Source organism: Heteronotia binoei, chromosome 8 (assembly GCF_032191835.1).
Source record: "Heteronotia binoei isolate CCM8104 ecotype False Entrance Well chromosome 8, APGP_CSIRO_Hbin_v1, whole genome shotgun sequence".
NCBI classification, from domain to species: Eukaryota; Metazoa; Chordata; class Lepidosauria; order Squamata; family Gekkonidae; genus Heteronotia; species Heteronotia binoei.
Genome location: NC_083230.1, coordinates 50,605,877 through 50,632,347, shown reverse-complemented (window position 1 = coordinate 50,632,347; position 26,471 = coordinate 50,605,877). Strand labels below are relative to the sequence as shown.

The 26,471-nt window shown below is 39.0% G+C and overlaps 1 protein-coding gene across 2 annotated transcripts in view; it reads right to left on the bottom strand.

The window, feature by feature from the left end:
- The window catches only part of LGR5 (leucine rich repeat containing G protein-coupled receptor 5), a 147,603-nt gene that overhangs the window by 61,281 nt on the left and 59,851 nt on the right, over positions 1-26,471 (bottom strand). For both annotated transcript variants that reach the window (XM_060245083.1, XM_060245082.1), the window contains exons 5-7: positions 14,930-15,145; positions 9,521-9,592; positions 6,885-6,953 (exon numbers count right to left, since the gene is read on the bottom strand). In XM_060245083.1, the coding sequence (XP_060101066.1) occupies positions 6,885-6,953; positions 9,521-9,592; positions 14,930-15,145 (357 nt within the window). The remainder of the gene's footprint in view (positions 1-6,884; positions 6,954-9,520; positions 9,593-14,929; positions 15,146-26,471) is intronic.

Below are 26,471 nucleotides of genomic sequence, written 5' to 3'. Positions count from 1 at the left end.
CTGGACATTCAATGAAATTGCTGAGCAGACAGGTTAAAACGGATAAAAGGAAGTACTTCTTCACCCAAAGGGTGATTAACATGTGGAATTCACTGCCACAGGAGGTGGTGGCGGCCACAAGCATAGCCACCTTCAAGAGGGGTTTGATAAAAATATGGAGCAGAGGTCCATCAGTGGCTATTAGCCACAGTGTGTGTGTGTGTGTGTGTGTGTGTGTGTGTGTGTGTATATATATATATCTTCCTTTAGGAATCAAAGAAATTACAACTTCCTTCCATGTATTTGGTATTTTCCCTTTCCCTTTTATTCTTATCATATTCATCAATTTTTGAAGTTTTGGTACTAATTCTTCTTTAAAAATTTTAAATTTTTTTGCCGTATATCCATCTGGCCCAGGTGCCTTTTTAATTTTCATTAGATTAATCGCTGCTCCAATTTCTATTTTTTCAATTGGATCATTCAATTTTTTTTTCATATATTCAGTTAAGGGTGCTATTTTAATCTTTTGCAAATACGCTTCCATCCTTTCCAGCTTTTCTTTAACACCTTTAAATAATTTAGCATAGTACTTGAAAAATTCTCTCTTTATTCCTTTTTGATGTACTATCTCTCTTCCATCAACCACAATTTTAATAATTTTACTTCCTCTCTTTTTCTTCAATTGCCAGGCCAAATACTTTCCAGGTTTATTTGCTCCCTCAAAGGACTTCTGTTGTAATTTTTTCAGGTTCCATTCCAATTCCTTATTTAACAAATGTCTCATTTGTGCTTGTAGTATTGTAACCTCCCTTATAATTTTCTTTTTTTCTGGCCTTTTCCTCAGTTCCCCTTTTCTCTTTCATTTTGAATGTCCAACATCTGTTTTTCTTTTGCCCTTTTGTCCTTATTGTTTAATGTAATCAATATTCCTTTCATTAAGGCTTTATAAGCATCCCACACCATCTGAAATTCTATATCATCTTTATCATTTATTTGGAAGAAAGCTTTAGTTTCATTTTCTAGAGATGTCACTAATTCTTCATTTAATCTCCAGCTTCTCACTTTTTTAGACAATTTTGTAATCCATAATATTGGGTTATGATCTGCACCTATCTTCGGTAAGATCTCTATTTTCTTAGTTATAAGGCCTAAGTCCTTTGTACCCCATAACATGTCAATTCTGGAAAAAGTATTATGTCTTGCTGAAAAAAAATGTATAATCTCGTACTTCAGGATTAAATTTTCTCCATATATCTTCCAGGTTTCCTTGTTTAACCAGTTCAAAGAAGGATTTTGGCAATTTTCCTTCTTTATTATTCCCCCCCCCCCCCAGATCTGTCCAATGTATTCTGAATTGTTCCATTAAAGTCTCCCATAATCATGACCTGGTCATATGTCACTTCATCAAGTTGTTTTATAATGTCTTTAAAAAAAAAAACATCTTTTGCACCATTTGGTGCATACAGTCCTAATAATAAGGGTTTTTTCGCATTTATTATTACTTCTACTGCCACAAATCTTCCATCTTTATCTTTGGCTCCAATTCTTGTTTAATATAAAAAATCACACTCCTTTTCTTCTGTTCAGCCATTAAAAAAAATTCCAGTCCCAATTGTTTATTCCATAAAAATTTATAATCCTTTTGTTTAATATGAACTTCTTGTAAGCAAATTATATTACAGTTTTGTTTTTTAATCCAATGAAATATTGCCTTCCTTTTTTGTCGTGAATTTAGTCCATTTACATTCCAAGATAATAATTTATAATCCATCATGGTGCAAATTCTTTATTCTCTTCATAAAATTTACGCAACTCCTGTGTATTTGTAATTGTAATCCTTCTTCCTTGTAGCTCAAAGCTCAAACTTTCAGGTATTATCCATCTATACCTCATTCCATTGTCACGTAGTTTTTCTGTTAATTTCTTATATGTTCTTCTGTCATTTATCACTTGTCTTGGCAATTCTTTCATTATTCTTACTCTGCTTCCTCCCACTATCAATGTCTTTTCAAAATTTTTATTCAAGATTTTCCTCACCATTTCTTTTGTCATATATCTTATAACCACATCTCTTGGTAAGTTATTTTTCTTGGCATATGATGAATTCACTCTATACATATAATCATACATATTTCTAGTCCCTTCAGGATCTTCCTCCAAGAAATCAGCAATTATTTTTATTACATGTTCTTTTAAGTCTGTCCCTTCTTCTTCAGGTACTCCTCTCAGACGTATTTGTGTCTCCATCAATTTACAGTCATGGATTGTTATTTTTTTTCTTGCATTTTTAATAAGGTGGAATCCTGGAGTTTAACTTTCCTTTCTACCTCCTGCACTTTTTTTGACACCATCACTGTTTCATTTCTAAGCTCTTCCATTTCTTTTTTAAAGTCCTCAATATCTTTTTAAAGTTCTTTTTTGCAAGCATTTATCATCTTTTCCACCCCTTTCATCATCCTAGCTTTCACTGCTTCCAACTGATCTTGCATCTCCTCCAATGAGGCAGCCCTTGCACGGGTTACCTTTGACTCTGACATTAAAAAAACAGCGAAAAATTTGATATTACCAAATTAAATATCAACTATCAGGTTTGATAGATTAGAACTTGCCCTTTCAAATGAGCCTAATTTCGTCGTCCTCCGACCTTCTCAAGCTCAGATATTAATTTTTTAAAAAATTTAGCCTCCCAGTAATGGCCACAGATGTTTTTCTATGGTAATATAATCCTAGAGTAGATTCACTTTTTCAATAATTACTTCCTGCTTTGTTTGCCCCAAGTCACGTTCTCACTGGTAACAAAGTCTCATGATACTTCACGTATTTCCTGTGTTGCTGTAGAAACTTCAGATCTCTGACGATGGTGTTTTCACTCCACGACCACAGGTAGACAAAACAATAAATTCCTTTCCAATTTTTAACACTGTCCTTAATTTAACAAAGTCCAAAATTCACCCCTTCTTCTCTTCTTCCAAGCTTTCAAACTTTCTCTTTCCCACCTTCTAATATTATTTTGTTTGCTTTAAAATAGTCCCGGAATGGTAGATAACAATCAGTACCTTTTTCTAAGGTTATCCAAATCAACGCTGGTCTCGTACAGCATCAGATGTTTAGCAGTCTCAAAGAAGATTAGGATCTTGTCAAGCTTATGTCAAATAAATGACTCTGTAAGCTTCTGCAGATGATGAATATGCAACTCTTCTCCGGGGGTCCCTCAAAGGAGCCCCCCCCCCCCCCCTCGGGACTCCCTTTTAGCCAAGGTAAATCACCTCAAAGTTTCCTGTGCATATCTTAGACTAATCTCTCACTGAGAAAAGTAGGCAGAAGGCAAACATTTGCCCTTTACTACTCTGAACAAAAGCTCCAGTCTGCCCCCCTTAGAGAGGCAGGTCAGCTCAGGTCAAATCCCAGAAGTCTCTCTACAGAGGATATCTGGAGTCGTTTAATCAACTTAAATTCATCATGAGCCAAAGCTTCTTTGGGACTAATTAACATCTAAGGGAATCTGAACGGTGCTTTTTGAAGGATCACATCGTTAAAAGGTAAAAGAACTTTATCTACTGCTCTGGGACTAAATTAAGATTTATTTGGAAGAAAAATAAAAGGCTGGATACTAATATAAGACACTTAAACAAAGAAGAAGGAGGAGGGGGAAAACTGGAACTGAGAAAATTAAAGTAATGGCTAAAAAAGGGGAAATTGAAATTGTTATGCATACCTGTGGTCAGCTACCCCCTCAGAAACTAGAAGAGGACTGCAGAACAACAAGATGTCACAGGAAGTAACATCATAGAAATATCACAAGACTTCTTTACCATAGAGAATGAGACTTCGTGGCAAGAAAGGGAAGTGGTGGCCATTAAGAGAAGGGAAAAAGTAAGCCTTCTAAGCCTCTCTAGGATTACAATCATAGAGAAACATTGGCAGCCATTATTTGGAAATTACAAAGTTTTAAAAATTAATATATTGGCTTTGGAGCTTAGGAGGACGGCGATTTTCGGCTTGCCTGAAAGGGCATGTCCTGATCTATAAGACTGTACAGTTTTAAAGAACTTTGGTGACATCAACTTTGGTACCTATTTTTATAATGGGAAGGCAGTAATGTCAGCTCAAAAGCCAGGGAAACAGATACAGACAAAAGCCAAAACACTAGCAGAAGATAAAAAAACTGAAAAAAAGAACAAATGGATGTCATGGAGGCAAGATTGGTGAAGGTGATTAAAGAATCTGTAAGTGAATGTAAGAAGGAATTTAAAAAGGATATAGAAGTTTTCACTAAAGAAGTTAAAGCAATATCCAAAAGAATTCAAGATGATGAAGATAAAGTGACAGACCATGATGCAAGAATTAATACAGTGGATTCCACTATAAAAATGCAGGAAGAAGCAGTACTGCAAGATTGCAAATTAATGGAGAATCAGGTATGGTTGAGAGGGGTGCCTGAAAAAGATGGAATGGATTTAAGAACATACATAATAAGGATTATTGCTGAATTTGTTGGTGATGACCCTGAAGAAACTAACTATTTTTATGACTATATTTACAGAGTCAATTCAGAATATGCAAGGAAAAATAAATTACCAAGCGATGTGGTAGTAAGATGTGTGACAAGAGATCTGGCAGGTCGAATTTTAAGTAAACAATATGAAGGTAACTTGGTTGTGGAGGGCAGTGAAGTCAGAATCGTGAAAGAATTACCAAGGAAATTTCTAAGCGACAGAAAACCATATAAAAAACTGACTGATCAGATGAGAAAGAATGAACTGAGATATAGATGGATTCTTCCAGAAGGTGTGAGTTTTGAATACAAAGGGAAGAGATGTACCATCACAAGTGTTCAAAATATGGAGAAATTTTTGATGGAAAATAAAGAATTTGGGAGTACAGATTAAATATAGAAAATCATGATGGATTACAAATTATTATCTTGGAATGTAAATGGACTTAATTCACCACAAAAAAAAAGGGCAACTTTTCATTGGATTGGGAAGCAAAAGTGTAACATTATTTGTTTACAAGAAGTACATATCAAACAATTGGATTACAAATTTTTATGGAATAAGCAATTAGGTTTGGAATTTTTTTCACTGGTTAAGGAGAAAAGAAGATGTGTGGTTTTTTATGTGAAGCAGGATTTGGACCCAAAAGATCTTTAAAGACGATGATAGTAGGTTTATTGAAGTGGAAGTGATGTTAAACCACAAAAGAACTTTGTTATTGGGATTATATGCTCCTAATGGAGATAATGAAAAAATGATTTAGAAGGTATATAAATTATTATTGAAGTGGTTTACAGAGGATGAAGTAATTAAATCTCAAATGATAAAGTGGGCAATTAACATAAATAAAGACATTCAGATAGAACAATGGGAATATTTATGGAAGAACTCTATGAAAACATCGACATGCAATAATATTAAAGAAAACTGTTTTAAAATGTTATACAGATTGTATATGACTCCTAAGAAACTGTCAAAAATGAATAGTCAGATGTCTAATTGATGCTGGAAATGTAAAAAAACATGAAGGATCTTTCTATTACATGTGGTGGACTTGTGAAAAGGCTATACGATTTTGGCAAATGATTCAGCAAGAAATTACAAAGATTTTGGGTTACAATAAAAAGAAGGCACCAGAAATCTTTTTGTTGAGATTACAAATGGAAAATTTTCCAAAACAAGATAGAACATTACTTTGGTACATGCTTTCAGCTGCACGGACATTATATGCGCAGTTTTGGAAGCAAAACAAAATACTAGAAAAATGGGACTGGATTATGAAAATTATACATTGGAGCGAAATGGACAAGCTTACTAGAATATTAAAAGAACTTGACATAGATAAGTTTAACAAGGAATGAGAGAAATTTCAAAAGTATGTTGAAAAACTGGAAAGTGAAAGGACACTTGATTTTTAATAATGGTTAATTTTTTCTTTTAAAGTAAAGTGCTATCAAGTGTTATAGTTATAGTGGAATTATAGAAGTATATAATGTTTTTTCATTTATAAGATTTGGGACCAATGGACTATAATTAAGATAGGCAAATGTTAAGAATTAAGTATAATAATACTATAAATGGATTATTAATTAAGGTAGATAATAATATTAGTAAGTGACTTTGCTCTTATTTGTATTTTATTATAGTTATAAATTCTTTTTTAAAAATAGTTTTTTTTTAAAAAAGGTTAATATTACCTTTTATTCTTTTTATATTTTAAGTAGAATGCACCGGGGAAGTCACAGAAAGGGGGGAGGGAGATGGGAAATATGATGCAATATTTTGATGTTTATCTTTGGATAGTAATCGATTAATGTTGCTGAATAATAAAAATTGTTTTACATAAAAAGAAAGGTAGGAATTATGGCAGAAATGGCACAGAACTTTGGACTGTTCATATTGAGCAGAGGTGTTAAATGTCCAGCCCACAGGCCAGAACTGGTCTGCCCACGGCTTTAATCAGGCCCACAGAGCTCTTTTCTCCCTCCTCTCCTCACCTTTTGAGAGGCATTTTGGGTCTAAGAAACAACATATGGAGGAATGAAACATTCATTTCTCCCTCAGTGTCATATTTCTGATCTAAACTCTGATCCCCTGTGATTGCTTTAAATTAAAAGACCAACACTGCAATCCTAAACATAGTCATATCCTTCAAAATGAATTGATTTCAATGTATTTAGCAGAATGTATCCCTGTTTAAGACTGCATTGTTAATCTCAGATCTGGAGGTCCAACACATCAGCATCACATGTAGTTTGGCCCTAGATAAGGAAGCAAACAGTGCAATTAGCTGCAGAGCCAGAATTAATTTTCTTTTTTAAAACCTGCTACCACTGCCAAGAAAGAAATCTGAAAGAAATCTGAAGTCCAGACAAAGGGATTCTTAGCAGCTTGAAATTCTGTACTTACAGTTCTTTCAGGCTTCTGAGTGCTCTGACAGAGGTGGGGAATTCATCCAGATTGTTGTAATTTAAATCTCTAGATGAAACAAAAAGACACAGTAGTTGTTAGACATACAATTTATTGCTTTCTATTGTAGTATTTGTTTACAGCTTTATTTTACCTTCATTGTATTTACAGGTCTATAAATCAGGATACCTTCAGAAACATTAAGTAATTATTTAATATCATCTTCATTTTTTGACTGGCCTTAAAGAAATGTATTGTGTGGCTTCTGCTTTTAACTTCTCTTCAGACCAATGCAACTTTCTGCAATCATCAATGTATCTAATTCTGAATGGAGCCACATAGTATGGATTAATAGATAAGCAAAATAGACCTACAGGCAGGGGAGATTTGTCTACAAACCTGAAAGAAGTCCCAGGTTTGTAGAATATATGAATGAGAATTCAGATTTTTATGCAAACCTCGGACTTCTTTCATGTTTGTAGAGACACCCATCCTGGTCTAAAGATTTAGTGGGTTTCACATACTTCCTCCTTCAGGTAACTGTACCTAATCTAGCCCCCATGGACTCTACCTGAGCCTTCCAAGCATTGGTTGCTGTAAAGCAAAGCTGGGGTAGGGGTAGCAGGGGTAGACTTGGTAGCCAAAACAGTCCTGGAAAGAGTCTTGTTATCTACTCATATCATCATCCCTGATGGAGGACTCACCTGCAACAGGTCTGCTGGTGATCACTGAACTACCCGCACACATGGGCCTGGGCCAGTCGCAGTGGCCAATGTGCAACTGGACCTAGTTCACCAGCGGTGGCCACAGTACAACTAGGCTTGGCAGCAGCAGCCACCGCACAACTGGGCGCAGCTTGGCAGTGGTGGCCAATGCACAACTGGATCCAGCCTGGCCTGGAAGCAGCCCCCACACAACTAGGCCAGGCTTTTCCTGGGGACAGCCTGCCAGATAGAAGGAAGAAGAGAAAGCTGGAAGAGTGGGCTAGATAAAGGCAGGTTAGCTGGTAGTATTAATGAGAGTAGGAAGCAGGAATATGGGAGAGGTGATGGGGGTTGCCAGGAAAGGGAAAGAGGAAATAGTGTCAAGAGGATACACAGGAAAAATAAGATACCTCACACAAGGACTGTCACACTTTCCTGGGATCTATATATGTGTATTGCCAGGGAAGGGAAAGAGGCAATAGTGTCAGAGGATACACAGGGAAAATAAGATACCTCACACAAGGACTGTCACACTTTCCTGGGATCTATATATGTGTATTGCCAGGGAAGGGAAAGAAGCAATAGTGTCAGAGGATACACAGGGAAAATAAGATACCTCACACAAGTCCTTGCGTGATTCCTGTTTGTTAAATATAATTCTGAACAATGGCCTCAGAGTGTGGAACCAAAAGTCTGCATAATTGGACCATAATTGTACAAGAAGAGAGTACTTTTTAAAAAAAGTCTGAATGCTCAGATTTGCAGAAAAATATGACATGCAAAAAAATATAAATTGGAATTTTACCCCCCCCCCCAATAAATTGGAGTTTTAACCCCTCTCCAATAAATAATAGAAGCAATGTCTGCTTCTTTAAGAAAAGAACTGCACTGTGATCTCCAAGACAGCATTATGAGATCTCAATGGCCATTTTGGGGACTTGTAGGTAACCTTCACCAATATCACTGAACATTCCAAGCCTTCAGTAATGGCAGTGAGGTACTGGGGCGGGGGGGGGGGGGGCGAGATAACAGACAGGAGGAAGAGAAGGTTAAGCTGGAGAGGGAAAGAGCAAAAAAGGAAACCTGAAGATGGGGGAGGGAAATAGATAAGGTATGTGAGAAAGTGACCTGTGGTGGTGGGTAGAGGCTGCCAGAGGGAAAAGTGGTTAAAAAGGCTGGGTGGTTAGGTGGGTGGGAGGGGAAAAAGGGAAAGTGGAAGGGCTGCAAGCACTGCCACTTGGAGACAAACTGGAAAAGCAAGAGGGAGAGAAAAAGCAGGGAAATTAGACCACCCCCCTCAATTCGTAGAGGTTTGCCATTTTCTGTATTTTATAATTTGGGAAAGAACTGAATTAACCCTCATAGAGAATTTGTGACTGCATGAAAATGTTCTGGCATGGGACTGTTCATTAGGTTTCATCCTGCACCCCCCTGGAATTTCAGCTAATCTATCTACCATGGATTCATTACCTTTAGCAAGAGGAGTCCCAACAATTCACGTCAAACTTCTCAAATGACTCTTACAGAATGCGTTTGCAATGATGCTTTTCAAAAGAAAACAATTACCAAAACCAAGATAAGAACATTAAGGTAGGCAGTATTATCCAATATAATCTAAAGTAATGTGCGTTAAAATCTAAAAAAGCAAATATGTACAAACCAATGGCTTTATCCAGGAAAAAGATCTCTACAACATCAATAATAATTTAATAATGACAGGAATTTATTATTCATAATGGTAGCTACATTCTTGAAATATCACTATTGTACTCCACTTCCAACAACTACAACATTATAATATAGGTTATATTCTATTTTTATGTAGTCATGAGGAATGGTTACTCTGAACCTTTAGTAATCTCAAAAGCATGTTTGGCTGTTAGGATTTTTGCAGAATGAACATAAAGCACAACAAATAAAAGGTCAACTCACAAAGTTTCTAGGCTGTGGAGACCATCAAAGCTTTTTTCTCCCAAGGAGTAGATTTTATTGTTATGGAGATGTCTGTAGTGGGACATTAAGAACACAAATCAGGAAAATATTCTGAACAGAATGGATTTCAGGACAAATATTTTGATGGTTAAATCTATTTTTTTTTTCAAGCAGGCATGCTCATATGCAACTCATGCCTTTACAAGGTCACTTATTCCTGTTGCTCCTAAATTCAAACCACACAGATTAAGTATCTTTCAGTTTCCTGACTTCCCACCAAAAGTTCCTATTGATGTATCAGAAAATACTAATTTTATTTCTCCATACTTTATTCCAGGGATGGAATTCTAGCAGGAGCTCCTTTGCATATTAGGCCACACACCTAATATAACCAATCCTCTAAGAGTTTACAAGGCTCTTTTTTGTAAGCTCTTGGAGAATTGGCTACATCAGGAATGTGTGACCTAGTATGCAAAGGAGCTCCTGCTAGAACATACATATAAGGCTGCCTTATACTGAATCAGATCCTTGGTCCATCAAAGTCAGTATTGTCTACTCAGACTGGCAGTGGCTCTCCAGGGTCTCAACTGAGGTTTTTCACACCTATTTGCCTGGATCCCTTTTAGTTGGAGATGCCAGGGATTGAACCTGAGACCTTCTACTTACCAAGCAGATGCTCTACCACTGAGCCACCATCCCTCCCCGAATTCCACCCTTGCTTTATTCCATTCCTTTTTTTGTTCTCTCCCACATAAAATGTTGTTTCACATGCATATTTTTGCTGTTACATTGGTAAGATGGTGTTTATAGCTCAAAAGGTCCTGTCCAGGGTAATAAAACACTCTTTCATCACTTATAGAAGTGCAAATGAAGCACTGCAAATCATATTCATTATGCAGACATTTGAGTCTATATATGGTGAAGAGATCAGGATAAAGACAGCCTTTCCTGAATTTGCTTGCCCTGCCTATAAAACTCACATGATGGACTGTCACACTTTCCTGGGATCTATTTATGTATATTTCAAGGGTTCCATATGTACTAGGGATGGGCATTGACCAGAAAAATGGTGGTTGATGTTGGTTCATGATTCATTTGATTAAATGAACCAAATGAACCACCATTTTCCCAAAATTGGTTTATTGGTTCGTTGGTTTGGCATAGTTGAGGGAAGGAGCGGGAGGCATTTAAATGCCACCCCTCCCTTCTCCAGTGCACAAGCTCTCCATTGTATTCCATGGGCCCATAGGATACAATGGAGAGATCATGCCACTGCTGCAATGCAACTCTAGAGAGAAGGGGTTTAAACCCCTTCCCTGGAGTTGCACTGCAGCAGTGGCACAATCTCTCCCTTGTATCCTATGGCTCCACAGTGTACAATGGAGAGATCTCTCCCCTTCTCTCTTCCTGCCCCCAGCCAGCTAGCCCTGGCAGGATGGCTGGGGAAGTGAAGAAAGATCAGGAAGAGCTCCCCATGGGCTCAGCTGGGGCTCTCCTGAGCTGCCCAGTTGAAGCCAGACAGCCCAGCAGAGTCCGCAAAACAGGTGATCCTGGGGAGAGAGGTCTCCCCACGGGCTCAGCTGGGGCTCAGAGGGAAGGCAGTTCAAGCTGCCTTCCTTTGCCCTCCCCAGGGAAGAAGCCTTGGGGAAGCTGTGGGGAGCAGCTTGAAGTGCCTCTCCTCCTGGGATTGGCTTTCACAAATGCCTCTCAGTCAAGGGATGCCTGTGGAAGTTGATCCTGGGAGGGGAGGCAGATCAAGATGCCTTCCCTTACCTTTCCCAGGGGAGGAAGCCGAGAGGGGGGGGGGAGTGGAGTTGTCTATGAGATTTTTTGTTTTGCTTATAGTACAAAACCAGCACCAGTTATAGCTAAAGGCAAACAAAACTCTTCTTGAGCTGGCGGCAAAATGGAAAGCAAAACCATCAATGAAGTCTAGGGAGACCACCTTAGATCAGGATAGTTTGGTCTATACTAACAATCCTAATCCAGAAGTAGGCAGAAGAGGCTGCCAGAACCAAAGGCAACACCAATTATGGAAAACAATTCTACACAAGGTTCTGCCATGGCAATCTGTATGTGTGTACAAGCAGCTGGATGGTAGAATTATACAGAAAGTCCTGTAGGTTTTCTGAGGCCCAAATTCAGGTATTTTTATTTCTTGACTCTTTTCTCTGAGACTGAAATTCATTATTTTAGATCCAAAAAACATAAATTGTGAGTGTGTGGGTGTGTCGTATGTATACTGTGGAAAGTACCATTACCTTCCAGGTGAGGGATACAGAGAGAGAGAGAGAGAGATCTTTAGATGTGTATGCTTTTACCATTGTTATTTAAATTTATAAACGTAAGCTTTGTCATTGTGATACAGAGTGAGAGACACTTAAAGATTATTACTGGTATGTACTGGAAATACACAGGTGGTCATTTAAAAGTTGTGGAATGCGTGCCCACAATCATTCCCCAAAAATTATGTAGTACAACTTGGGGTGTGTCTGCTACAAGACACAGATTCTCAGCTTTGAGGTTGATGTATAGTACTTCAGACTATGGTGCTTCAGTATGGATCAACGGCCCCCATGTTCACAAACTTGACGTCCAACTCGATACAATAATAAGAACCATCAGCAGATTAAATCCACTCTGACCTACTGGCTACCCACATTGTGCTACATCACTCCCCTGCATCTCTGAAGACAAGATGCTCTTCTTTGCGAATATAGAAAGATAACTGAAAAGAGTTGCCTATCCACAAGGACATGGCTGATGCAGGTCTGTTCAGACTAAGATCTCCACACCCAGCAATAAGATGTGCACAAATCTTGCAATCACAAATTTCGATCTAGGGATGAATGGTTGTGATTGTGAACATGGATGCAATTGGTTCCACCTAATATCCATAACCTGATAAACACTGAGAAGTATACAGGATTTGATTTGCCATGTAAAGTATGGAAGACAGCTAATAGAATATAAACGGGTTTTGTCAGCTGTTCAGACCTGTTTATTTAAATAGGCAAAGTACCAGGACACGAATGTGATTGTGGTGCCGTCTGCTAGACTATTTTCCATCTTCAAAGGAATGTGATCGTCTTGCTTTGCAGGGAGATGTGATAGAGCTCTTTAAACTCTCCCCAGTCTCCAGCTGTGACTGAGTGGTTGAAAATTTAGATAGTATTCATGGCAGGGGTGGCCAAAGTTCTTTAACATAAGAGCCATATATAATAAATGTCAGTTATGGGAGGGAGGAAGGAAGGAAGGAAAAGAGAGGGAGGTCAAAAGAAAGCAACTTTAACTTTAAATGTGTTCTCCAATCCCCCACATTGGCTGGCTTGGCTTGGAGAAGGGGTTTAAAGAGACAAATGCTTTCTCCAAGCTGGCTGACGAGGCAGTGGGTGCTTTGAGAGCTGCACAATATGTGTGAAAGATCCACATGTGGCTCCTAAGCTACAGTTTGGCCACCCCTGATTTATGGGGACTGCCCAATTGGTCTGCATACTTGTTGTATCAACTTGGTTATGTATTTTATATTATTACAAGGAATAAGGCCTGTTGTGAAGGAAAATACAACAGGCTGTAGAAAGAGGCTCTGGCCAAGTGCCCACCCACCCTTGGCCCTCCGCCCACAGCCCTTGGCCTTCACTCACTTCCCCACCCTTGCTGTCTTCCCCCACCCCAACCCTTGGCATTCACTCCCCCCCTCCCCCCACTGTCTTCCTTCCCACTCACTCTGCAGCTGAAACAGATGCCAGCTTCCCATCCCCCCGGCATGAGTGTGTGTGTATGTCTCCACATCTGTGGTGGCTGAAAGCCCTGAAACAGGCCCAGAATGGAGAAAAGGAGGTGTAAGGGGGCATGAAGTCAATCACAGAGATGCTGAAGCTGAGCACTCCTTTTGTTTGCAGTGCATTGTTGCCATTTTTGCCTGTCATATTCAGCCTTGCAGCATTTAGTATCAGCGTGTGCTTATGATGTGATCCGTTTGTGTCTTTTGACCTGGCATGGTTGTGTTATGGTATACCATAGAGTAAACACCTCAAGGCAGCCATTTTCTGTAGGGAAATTGATCTGACTTCAGCTTTCCATCTCTTCCCCCCTCCCTGCAGCCTCTACCTAGGAAAAGTACAGTCCTTCTCCACAGTGTGGACCAAAGTAGCAGGGAAGCTTCCTCAGCAGGGTGTAATGACACAGAGCCTACCCTGCAAAGCACCCATCTGTAGAGCAGTTGTAATTCTGAATGTTCTCCAGCCCTCACCTGGAGAAAGGCAACAATGGATCCTCAGGAGGAAATGGTTGGTTTGGAGGTTGGAGTCTATGACATTGTACCTGTCTGAGGTCCCACCCTTTCTCAAACCCCATCCTCTCCAGGCCCCACACCTCAAATCTCCAGGAATTTTCTAACCTGAAGTTGGCAGCCCTAGTCTTTCCCTTTATTTGCTCCTCTTTCAGTTTTCCATCGCCTTCCCCCTCCCTGCAGCCTCTATATAGGAAAAGGACAGTCTTTCTCCATGGTGGGGTGGCGGGCCAAAACAGCTTACATCATTCTCCTCTCTCCCCTTTGATCTGAACAATAACCCTGTGAGGCAGGTTAGGCTGAAAGTCTGTGACTGGTCTGAAATCACCTAGTCAGCTTCCACAGATAGAACCTGGGTCTGGCAGACCCCAGTCTGAAGCCCTAACTCTTATGCCCTTCTCAAACTCCACCACAAAATTTACAGGAATTTCCCACCAACCTGGAATTGGTAGCCATAGTCAGGACTGGCTCCAATGAGTTCTGCCTCAGAGATCTTTAGTGATATCTTTCAGGCCAACAGTCTATCTCTGATAATATTGTTGGTCTTAAGCACAGGACTTCAATTTGTGTCTCATTTTCCCTCCATATCTATCTCTCTGTAGCTGGTCTGTTGCCACAGGACACCATTTTTTCTCCTTTCCAGAGGAGGATAAGGAGTCCTCAGCCAACCAAGGGAAGCCTTTCTCTAGTTGTTTCCCTCCTCCTCCCTCCCTCAGCCAATCAAGGGAAGGGTTTCTTTCTCTCCTCCGTGAATCAGTGTGACAGGTGGCTCAGCCAATGGGAGAGTAGGGAGAGCCAGTAACTTCTAGAACTAAGGTTAGTTGCCTTTTACTGACAGAATCAGCTTTGCTACCTAGTAACAGTCACTGGTGGGGGGAGGGAGCAGAGTCAACCATACAAGTACTCTTGATTACTTCTATGGTTTGATGGGCCAAAGACTGATGCACCACAGTCCCAGCCAATTAAGGAGCTTGGATTTGCCAAGATAAAAGGGGTTTTATTATAAAGGATTCTGAAACAAATTAATTCAAGACCAAAGTTCTTGAAAGAGTCAATGTTCTTGAACGAGTCAGTTAACTGTAATGTTATGCACTGAAATACAAATTAAAAAAACTTACAGAACTACTAAACTGGAGAGAGTTCCAAATGCATAATCTGGAATGTGGTATATTTTGTTCAGTGCCAGTGTCATTGCTTGAAGTGCTGGCAAACTCTTGAAAGCTTGCACTGGAATATCTATCAAAGAGTTGTCATCCAGCCACAGGTGTCTGAGTGAAACCAAGCCATTGAAACAGTTGGGAGGCACAAAACTGATGTGATTAGCATCCAGACGTCTAAGAGAAATAAGAAATATAGGATTTAGATTTTGTTTGAGGCAGAAAATACATATAAAATTATTCAACAAGGAAAACAGAAAATGTTCCACATTATTAAGAGTCATCACATCCGCTTTTGATTTTTTAAAAATGCTGAATACTTTCTTGTTCCTTCTACTTTATAAGATATTGTTCTGGATCCATATCCTGGCCACCATTGCTTACAAAACAGGGAAAGAGACCATGAGTTTCCTGGAGGAAGGTTTGGATAAAACTGTAATAAATATTTACAAAATGTTATCTTGGCCTTGGTTTTCTTTTTGATGTGTGTGTGTATCTAAGCAATGGAAGAGGCTGCTGTTTGAATGGGGCACAACATTCTTCTGGTAAGGATAGATGGCACTAATTTCAAGGATCAAATGTGTTGCTTCTGAGTGTCTGATGTCCATTAACCCACTGTAGGATGCATCAGTTCATGCATCTAATAAGGATCAGGTAGGACTGTGCAGTCCACATACCAGTCTCATTGTATTGAGAATGTCTGGGGGGAGGGGGATTGGGGGAGTAGCTGTGATGGCCTAAAGCAATAGGCAAAGTTTGAGTCCAGTGGCACCTTTAAGACCAACAAAGTTTAACTCTGGGTATTAGCTTTTATGTGCACGCACACTTCATTACTAGTATCCCTGGAGACATTTCCTGTACTTCCATTAATAATAGCCTGGAACATGAGGTGCTGCATGTTTTATGGTTAATGCCTGACATATGGAATCCAATTATAAACAATTTGGGGGAGCTGACAAGGAATGATTTCACAATGGTAAAGGAGGGACGGTGGCTCAGTGGTAGAGCATCTGCTTGGTAAGCAGAAGGTCCCAGGTTCAAACCCCGGCATCTCCACTAAAAAAAAAAAAGGGTCCAGGCAAATCGGTGTAAAAACCTCGGCTTGAGACCCTGGAGAGCTGCTGCTAGGAAATTTTATCAGTGATATCTGCTACCTAATGGCTCATTCTTACTAGCAAACCACAAGTTTATTCTGCACTAGTGATGTGTGATGAAGCCTTGTAAGGAACACATCATATTCCTTTATGTTTTAAAACCACATGTTTTAGAACCACAGAACAGGGTTGTGTTAAAGAACAGCACAGAAATTCTCAAAACACTTCCTTGAAACCCCCAGCCTTTATCTTCAGCTACACATGTCAGTGGGTTTTTTTTGGGGGGGGGGGGAGGTGGGGTTACTCTTGCCTTTCCCAGTCCTTTTTCTCTCCCTTTGCTCTTCTCCATCAAACTTCAGACTGTAAGCTCCTTAATGGAAGGCCATATGTGGCTTATGTGTGAAGTATTATGTTTATTATAACAATAGATAAAAAAGATTATATTAATAGCACTATAAACTGAAAAAAATGATGAAGTATGAAATTTTAGGTTTGTTTATGAGAATTTATATCTCAGGTCTGTCTGCTGGACACTTATTAAAATAATACAGTCACAGTTCTAGAGTAGACTTATGAGTGTAAAAAGCAGGCCTTGCTGTATGACATTCAACAAACCACCATCTCACATGACAATCTACATTAGGGCTGTCAAAAGTATGGCCCACAGGGTTCTTTTTTCCCCCTTTCTCCCCCTCCTGTCCTCACCCCTTGAAGCTCCCAGACTGCTGAAGTTCCCAACTCCTTCTGCCTTGTCTGGCAAGCTTCAACAGGAAGCTCTTCTGGACTTGCAAAGAAAGTGCAGAATGGATTTTCCATTAAGGTCTCTGCACCCAGACAGACTATTCTGGGAGTACTCTGTCTCGGCCCAGAGACTTTAATGGAAAATCCATTCTGTTTTCCTTGCAACTTTGTCTGTGCTGCAATGTATTTCATTGGAGTGGAGCTCATTACACTTTACAGTGTTTCTATGGCTAGCTGAAGCTGTTGCTTGCTGGAATCGTCTCCTTGCAAATAAAAGCTTGAGGCTTTCAGCTAGCTTGTCTTTTCTGCATGGACCTGAGAACTGGTGCCTAGTGGGTACTCTAACCTGGGAACCTACAGCCAATGGGGGATATTACACTGGAGAGCCACTGCCAATCTGAGTTGACATGGGGCGGGGGAGAGAAGCTTGCAATGTCCAGCCATTTCATGTTTTCCTAGGCTCAGAGCATTTTGTATTTTAGTTTCTGCTGTGAGACATGCTTTTTCTTGATGTTTTATTTTTAAAATTGCATTGGCAAATCCCACTATTCCCCTATCTTTCCATTTTAAAGAAAACATTGCAAGGGTTTTAAGCATGTTTGTATTTTAAGTAAAAAAAAAACCTTTGTGTTCATCTGTATCCTTTATAAAGTTTATATCTCTGCTACCTGGCATTACGTTTTATCACATGTGTAGCCCAGCCCCACAAAATCCCATTTATGTCAGATCCATCTTACATAACAGATAAGTTCAACACTCATGATCTACATAATAAATGTGGCTTGAGCAGGTGGAGGGGCAAATTTTGTATTTTTGGGACACAGCTTTTTCCAGAAGAGTAAGTCAAACTAAAGAAGTATATTTAGCCACATAAATCTATCCTGCCATGAATGGGCAGATTCTATTCCTTCAGGTTTTCAAACAACCAAGGAGTTCTTTATTCAAAAATATAACATTAAAGTGTTGGAAAAGCCTGTTTCTTACCATATTTGAATAAAACAATTTTTCTTATGAAGTGAATTCTAATATTTTTTATTCCACTTGGATTGAAATTGAGCATGGTGTGTCATGGGCCAGATCCATTGTACCAGCTTCCAGACTATCATTTTAGATGTATAGGCACAACATATTAAAAATCGTACAGTATGTTATATGCTGGCAAGTGCTACATAAAAGGCTAACAACAATACAATTTGCCATTCTTATAATCAAATTCAAGAAATTAATTTTATTAAAAATTAAAAGGACTAAGCCTGTTCTAAGTGTGGGGCTGGACCATGGCCCTTGACCGTTTTATAAATGAAAAGCTGCTTCCACCCAGGGAGGATCCTCATTGTTTTTGGCAGTATAAATGCAAAGGTATGAACATGGGCAATGGAGCTTCCATGTGACGATTTCCTGTGCATGCTCTCTGACTGCTATTTCCCCTGCATTGCTTTTCTGCTTGGCTACAGGAGGGCTTTTGGATGACTCTTTTTCTTTTCTTTCTTTTCAAAATGATAATTACTATAGCATTATAGTGCGTAGAGTTATAGCAATTACCAGGGTTTTTTTAAAAAAAAAACCCTCAAAACCATTATGGTCATGATGGGCTGATGGCAAAAAATGGCACAGTTCTAAACACAATCCTTGCAGGGCAAGAAAATCATACCTTTTCATCCAGATGGCTTGATAACACACTTGGACTGTGTGTTTTCTCAAAAAGATCAGAATAAAACAGATTTGGGAAAAAGCATATTGAGGACAAAAAAAGGATGGTTAGTTCTCAATTAGAGCATGGCTTTGTGCAGATGCTCCCCCCCCCTCCAGTTTGGAAGCCAAAACAGAGACAAATCTAAGCAGCCAAAGTTGAAATTAAGAGGCCTTTTCAGACTGTAATTTCCTTCTTTAATCTTAAATTAGTGCTCCTCCCAAGGTAAATTTAAAGCCAGGAAAGAGCTTTTAATTAAATACTGGCCTCAGAGCCAGCAATAGGAGTCCAGTTAAGCAATATAATGTTCCGTTCTTCAGGTTATGTTCTTTTCTCTTCACAATGCCATGATGCAGTTGTCATCAGTGTACTTTCACAAAACAATGCAGGCTTACAGCCAAACCATAAAAGGCCTGAGTGCATGCAATCTTTTTGTTCATGTAAAAGGTGATTTCATAGTTGCTGTAATTCCTCAGTACTATTCAGTGTCACTGATAATCTGGTGGTTTGGAAACTGGGGTAGTGGCACAGTGTGCACCTATATTGTTGCGTTTGTTGCTCCTAGTTCTACTGCTTTGACATCTAAACCACTAGTGGTATTACACACTAGTGGAATTATAGTTGTGTTCTACTCTGCATGCTGAATGACTATGTATCCCATTTGCATGGTTTGGGCAGGCAATTTCCCAGCATTTCAGACCACCCATCCATCTGCCAGTGGGAGAAAAGTAGGGGGCAGCAATGACATTGTACAACATATTGATATCACTTTTATCTGAAAACCTAAATGAGATGTCAGTGCATCAGGCAATACTTTGTAATTTCCTCAAAAGCCTACAGTATTACCATAGAGTTGAGGTGGATTTCAGAACATTTCTGCCCCTCTCCTGAATTCAAAGTATGTAAGGGTACCAGGTGATGGTTTGACAGCCCTAATTAATGACTTAATTCTGGCACTAGTGCTGATCACTTAATGGGAAGATAATGCTGGCTTTCTCATTCATAACTTGACTGTTATTAGTAGTGTGATTAAATACATAGTGTTTATACTAAAAACAGTAGATCACAATGTCCAAGAAAAGTAAAACTGGTGTGATAGTAATTGTTCCTTGAACAATCAACAATCAACAAACATTCCTCTATGATCTATGCATTCTTCTGTGGTTGCACAGCTTACCTCACATTTTCTTGTGGACTAGCAATAGTTGATTGCTAAACTGCATATTACACTGGGAAACCTGTGACTGATTGTCTTCTTAACAACTCAGCTGGGTGAACCATGCTAATTTCCTGATCAAAATAATCTTCTCTCAGTTTTGCTTTATATCACTCCATTCCATGCAACCCATATAGCAGCCTGGGAAGGAGAAATAGAGCAGTGTCTCTTTCCCAAACAGATTATCAGCTCCTCTAGCTACTAATGATTAATAAAATCAGGAGGTTGTTGATGACATTCCCAGAATAATAAGAAGTTTGGCCTAAAGAAGGGCAGGATAGACAAAGTATACACTAAACAAGAGCACAAAAATATTTTTATTAGGACCAACTGGAGTCCTCCACTCCAGCTTGAGAAATTCCTGGAGATTTCAAGCAGTGCTTAGGAAATGTAGGGTTTGGGGAGAGTAAGGAACTTAGTGGGGATGGGATGCCACAAAGTCCACCCTCTGAAGCTGTCTTTTCCTCTATGGCAACTGATATCTAGAGGTTGGTAACCCTCTAGGACCAACTTAACAAACTCGAGGGAGTTCAATAGCTGTCAAAGCTCTTACAGCTCTTCCTCAGTACAGAAGTTAAATGGGGAGGGGGAGTAAAAGTGAGGAAAGGAACAGATAAAATGTTATGGTTTAGAAAAGCGCATAGTAACATTCCCACTGGCAATATGTTACAGTTTTACTATAGTGACTCTGGAAGCATTTTGCAGGCTTGTTAAATTAGATTGTACAAAGAAAAGAATGGTGATTTTTCAAACGTGCTTAACACTTGTTTTCAAAGAATGAAAAAAAACCCCATCCAAACCGATGTAATGCAGCAAGTCATTTGAGAGCAGCCTTGCTAATCTTTTTATTTAAAGCCACTTCTTCCATTTACAGTCACGTAAAATGTCAGGTCCATTCTATCTCCTTCTCCACAGTATTTCTACCTACTGCACAAGAACAAATAACAATTTCTATGGCTTAGTGCCAGACTGGCAAATAACTGAGACAAGGTCAGTTGGAACAAATTTATAAAGTTCAGTGTCGAAGCCCTTTTACAATTAAATTTTCAATATAATAACTAACATGGCTGACAGCAGGGGCACAGCTTCCAAAATACCCCACAAGGTCTGTCAACAAATGGGAGAAGCTGGAAATATTTAGAATAAGCCATGTTGAGCTTCCCTTTCCTGAAGGAGCAACATATTTTGAGTTTTTTTAAAGTAAAATATCATTTGAATTTAAAAAGGCCAGTGTAGGTTTCCATTCACTCAGTAATAAATTTCTTTGTGTGATGTTCCTGTCTAAGGAAAGACTAAAGAGTTATACTAGCTTGACAGCTGCACTGATTAAAGGGGGAGGAGAGCTTTAATCAATTTGTTTTTCTTTCTCAGTAGGGTAACATCTTTGCTTATACATGACCTATATTCTAAGCTCTTCCTTCTAACTCCAAGGCAGACCAATCAGAATTATAGGACACTAGATATCAGCCTATGTAGGAGGAATAGAAATACTTTGCACAGAGGAACTCTAATTTTTGTAAGCACCAAGAAAATTCAGATTCCAAGCTCCCAAATAAAAATAATAAATTACAAAAACAGCTGTATTTTGCAATCAACACAAGCCACGCATGCAGAACCACCCCTATCCCCCTTCCAGCTGGAAAGGGTTACACTGGGTTATACTGAAGCTGATACTTGAAGTCTTTGCAGATTTTAAACTTTTTGGTAAGAACAGAGATGGTGGTCTGACTGAGGATGTATTGTTTCAGCTCATAACAGCAACCAGGCATGGATTAGGCCATGGAAATTGATCAGAAGAAATAAAGGATGCAGGCCACCTGTCACATCCTTCCCTATTGCCATCAGAAATGTCTGAGCTGAGCTGCTCCTCCACTGCAGAAGATGGGTGATGTGCTTATTGCATACACCACAGGTGTCCTTGATGCAGCTGGCAGTGCTGCAAGAGGTGTCAGTAGTCTCTTTTTGCAGCACTGCCAGCTATATCAAAGCAGACTGACTGGTCCAAAGGTACTGGGTTATTTCAATTGATTGTTCAAGGTAAAAGCTGAATGACTTCTGCTAGGGATGCAACAGGAAAACTGATGTCTCCAGGCTGGTTATTAACCATCAGAACTTGAAGCACAGGCAATGGATGAAATGCCCATCACCTTCACCATAAGAGAGGTCCACTCAACTTGCATCTAACAGATGGTTCTTCAGGAGGCAGTGATGGCAGTTTCCTTCAAAAGTGCTGCCAGAGACATCCAGCCAAATGGCCCCTGCTGCAGAGGCAATCAGTCAATCAAGTTTATTATGGTCAAGAGACCAGCAAGGTTGAAAGCAGATAAAAAGTAAAATCACACATAAAAAGGAAATTTTGAAAACTCTGATTCATTTTTCAGCATTTAACATTTATTTAGTCAGACAGTTTCACTCTTTGAGACATAATACACAAAAATTTGCTACCACATAAGATACAAATTTCTGACTATATTCTAAAAGGTATATCTGAAGAATTTCAAGGCAGAAATCAATATAATATTGTAATGGCTTAAATCTAGAGAGTATTGGGGGGTATTTATTTATTACATCATATTTATATCCCACCGTCTTTGCAAGTGGGTATTTGGCATCTTTCTTCTCGATAATATTCACATGTGAGAGTATGTGTGTCATAGACTCATACCGCATAGAACTGCAGAGGGAAATGTGTCGAATTGTCCTCTTGAAAAAGCCCATCTATATATCTCATACGTGATATCCAAAAGGTATGAGGGTATTGTGTAGATCAGTCTTTTTTTGAAACTCCTATAACTTAAAGGAAGTATTGCCTCATCATTTTGGAACTCTAAATCAGAGCTTTTGTTTTGTTCAGCCCCATATCAAATGGGGCTTCTGGTTCCAGGTCAATTAGTTTAATTTTGTCAACTCTCTTTGAAGACCATAGGATAAGGGTCGGAGACTAACAACAAGGGAATTAGACTCTTGGGTTCGGAATGAATTCTTAACCAGTAATGTATTGCATGTTCCCAACATTTTAATTCAACTATGGGCAGACCAGCTTCTTGTCTAAGGATAACATTAGAGTTACATCTGGGTGCATTAAATAGAGATCTAAGAAATTTGGATTGAACCAATTCAAGGATTGTAACTGCAGAGGTCAGTCCCATTTGAGATCCATCTAAGAGTCAAGTTAAAGATTTTGTTTGGAAGAGTTTCAAGGTCACAGGTATGAAACCTGCACCTTCTTTTCTGAAAAATCTAATGATGGCATTAGCACTCTTTTCTGCAGCATTTGTTGATGAAATCACATTAGCCTTGAAGTTAGCATTGTGTGTAAAAATGACTCCTAAATATTGCAGATTCTTAACTTGGTTTATAAGGTTCCCATTAATTTCCGGATTAAGTTTCTTAAAGTATCTACTGAAATATATAATTGTAGATTTCAAATAATTTATTGTTAGAAGTTCAATGTTGCATTGGTCACTAAAATTTTTTTTAACAGCATGCTTTAGACCAATTTTAGTTTGTGACAAAACAGCATTGTCTGCATACATTAAGATTGGAACCTTTTTCTCCTGCAAGACTAGGAGCATGAACATCTGTGATATGTAGGCATTGGATCAGTGTATTTACACAGATATTAAATAAAAAGGTGTTAATACACAACCTTGTTTGACACCCTTCTGCACCAAAATTTTCTTGGATAATTTACCATCTTATGTGTGCCTTATCTGGAGTTAATTATTCTCATTAAGTTTAATAATCAGATAGAGCAACCTTTTATCAGTGGATGTGTCTCCCATTTTTGCTAATAATCCACCTTGAGAGATGGTGTCAAAAGCAGCCTTAAGATCTACAAAAGCTGCGTATAAATTTTTCTTTAGAGATGTTGCCTGTTTATGAATAAGATAATCCAATACCAAACAATGATCAATTTATTTTATTTAATTCGATTTTTAGCCCGCCCTTCCCGTAAAACAAGCTCAGGATGGGTTACATCATAAAAACAGTCAACAGCAAAAACAGTAAAAGACCAATTTGAAAAATATAAAATCTAAGATTACAGAGACTAAAATGGCAGAATTCTGCCTCACAGATGTGACCTATTGTCCAGGTCCAGCAGATCTTGTAGTGCTGGGATGGAATGAGGGGGGGAGGCCGGTAACAAGTGATGCCCACTGCCTCAGCTGAAAGCCTGGCAAAAGATCTCTGTTTTACAGGCCCTGTGGAATTGAAGCAGATCCCACAGGACCCGGATCTCCAGGGGGAGCTCATTCCACCAGGCAGGGGCCAGATGGATGTCTCTGGGGCTGGGTATTACCAAAAGTTGTTGGTTTGTTGATCGTAAGGACCTATGGGGCTCATACAGGGAGAGGTGGTCTTGAAGGTATGCTGGCCCCTGGCCATATAGGGCTTTAAAGATAAGTACCAACACCTTGAACCGGATCCAGTAATCAATGGGTAGCCAGTGCAGTTCACGCAGCACAGGATGGATCTGTGCCCGTACAGGCGACGAAGTCAACGTCTGTGTAGCAGCGTTCTGCACCAGCTGGAGTTTCCGGAGGGTCAAGCACAGCCTCACATAGAGAAAGTTGGTTGAGAGGCCTTGAGAAAAACCTGCTTGTTCAATTTCAAGTACATTTTCTTGGGCTAATCAGTTTAATTTTGTAAGTAATGTAAGTGCTTGGTGTATAATTTACAAATTAAATTAAAGAAACTGATCAGTCTATAATTGTTTGGATTGTTTCTGTTCCCTTTCTTATATATGGGGACTATAAATGGCTAAACCTCGATCCTTCAGTATTTGAGCTGTTTGATCTATGTTTGATGGTAAAAAGGAGAAAGAAATTTTACTCACAAAAATAAAAGCACCTCTTACATGAAATATTAATGTAGGTACATTTAACTTACTGTGAACAGATTAACTTTAAAAGGTTAACTTGCTACAACTTCAAGCCTCGGTAAGAGAGAGAAGAAGAGAAATCCTATACAAGATAAAAAAGAACAAGCAAAGGCCAGAGCTTTTTTTGAGCAGAAGCACACAGGAACCCAGTTCTGGCTGGCTTAGTGTCAGAGGGTATGGCCTAATATGTAAATGAGCTCCTGATGGCAAAGGCCAATGAGGCTCAGTATCTAACCAATGAGAGGGTGGAGCCAACTGCAAAGTGTACCTGAGTAAAGAAGATGATAAGAAGATATTGGATTGATATCCTGCCCTCTACTCTGAATCTCAGAGCGGCTCACAATCTCCTTTACCTTCCTCCCTCACAACAAACACCAAACTGATGAGAGAATTCTCATAACTCTTTCCCTCCCAGATCTTCTTGCATGCACAGTTGTAACATCCAATAAGTTATACAGACAGAACTGCTATTGACAGCAAAATTTGATCTGTGCAGATATCTACATGTGACAACTGACAGTCACACATTTGCTTCACCCTTCATGCTAAATGTCAGCTCCAGCTAACTAAAACTCACAGCTGCCAAAGGCTATGTAAAGGGTCTCAAACAATGCAGTCCTAAACAGTGTTGTTTCTAAATGTGCTGACCTCAATGGACATGAAAGGAATTTCTCTGCTTAGCATTGCATGGTAAATGATGGACAGTTATATGTGTAGGCAGAGGAACATGAAGATTAAGAAGAACTGCATATTTATATCCCGCCCTTCTCTCTGTATCAGAGAGTCAGAGCAGTTTATAATCTCATATCTTCTCCCCCTACAACAAACACCCTGTGAGGTGGGTGGGGCTGAGAGGGCTCTCACAACAACTGCCCTTTCAAGGACAACTCCTGTGATAGCTATGGCTGACCCAAGGCCATTTCAGCAGCTGCAAGTGGAGGAGTGAGGAATCAAACCCGGTTTTCCCAGATAAGAGTCCACACACTTAACCACTACACCAAACTGGCTCTCTGAAAGCTGAGGAAGAAACAAATAATATGAAGAGTGCAGAACTGCATCAAAATTTGCTAGAAACCTGTTTTAAGCAATATGGTATGCAGAAATCCTTAGAATTCTAAAATTCACATCTAATGCCACATTCTTGTTATAATATAGTTAAAACTGGTTGTATTTAATTTCCCAATGTTTTCAGTGGGATGTCTCATTGTTTTCAGTAGGTCTTCAGTTAGATTAATGTCCTAGCTCATAAATTCCTTTTTCACAGAATATAAGGCTGTCTATAGCAATAATATGTATTTTGAAACTTTTAAAAAAGTTTAAAGCTGTGTATGAAAATTTAATCTTTAAACGTTACAGTATATGGGCAGGTATATAATAAAAATATAGTACACTTCAGTACAGAAGTAACCATTATAATTTTTGATTCCAATCCAGCAAAGTTAATTTTTAACATACCAAACTGTAGCAAGTATTATAGAATATATAACCCAGTTAAAGAGTTCACAAAGTACTCTTAAAACCTACCGCCACAAATGTTCCTGTTATCTAATCTTTTCTTTTTTTTCTTAAGTACTGTTTTTCTACTTGCAGATAATAAAGCATTTCATTAGTGATTGTGCTTCCTGTGAAATGTAAATAATGTATGCTGATGTATAAAACATGCAATGAAACCTTACGTTTTCATCGTTGTTTTACTTGTGCTGATCAAAGTTTTGGCACTTTCAAAGCTAAGTCCATTAGCTCATAAACAATACCTTATTTATAATACAAAATATATGGCTAACATGTGGGAAGATTAAAAGTAGCTATTATGCTCAGAAGAGGGCCAATTTAGGGATACAAAAATATTTTATTTTCTCCTAGAGACAGCTTATAAA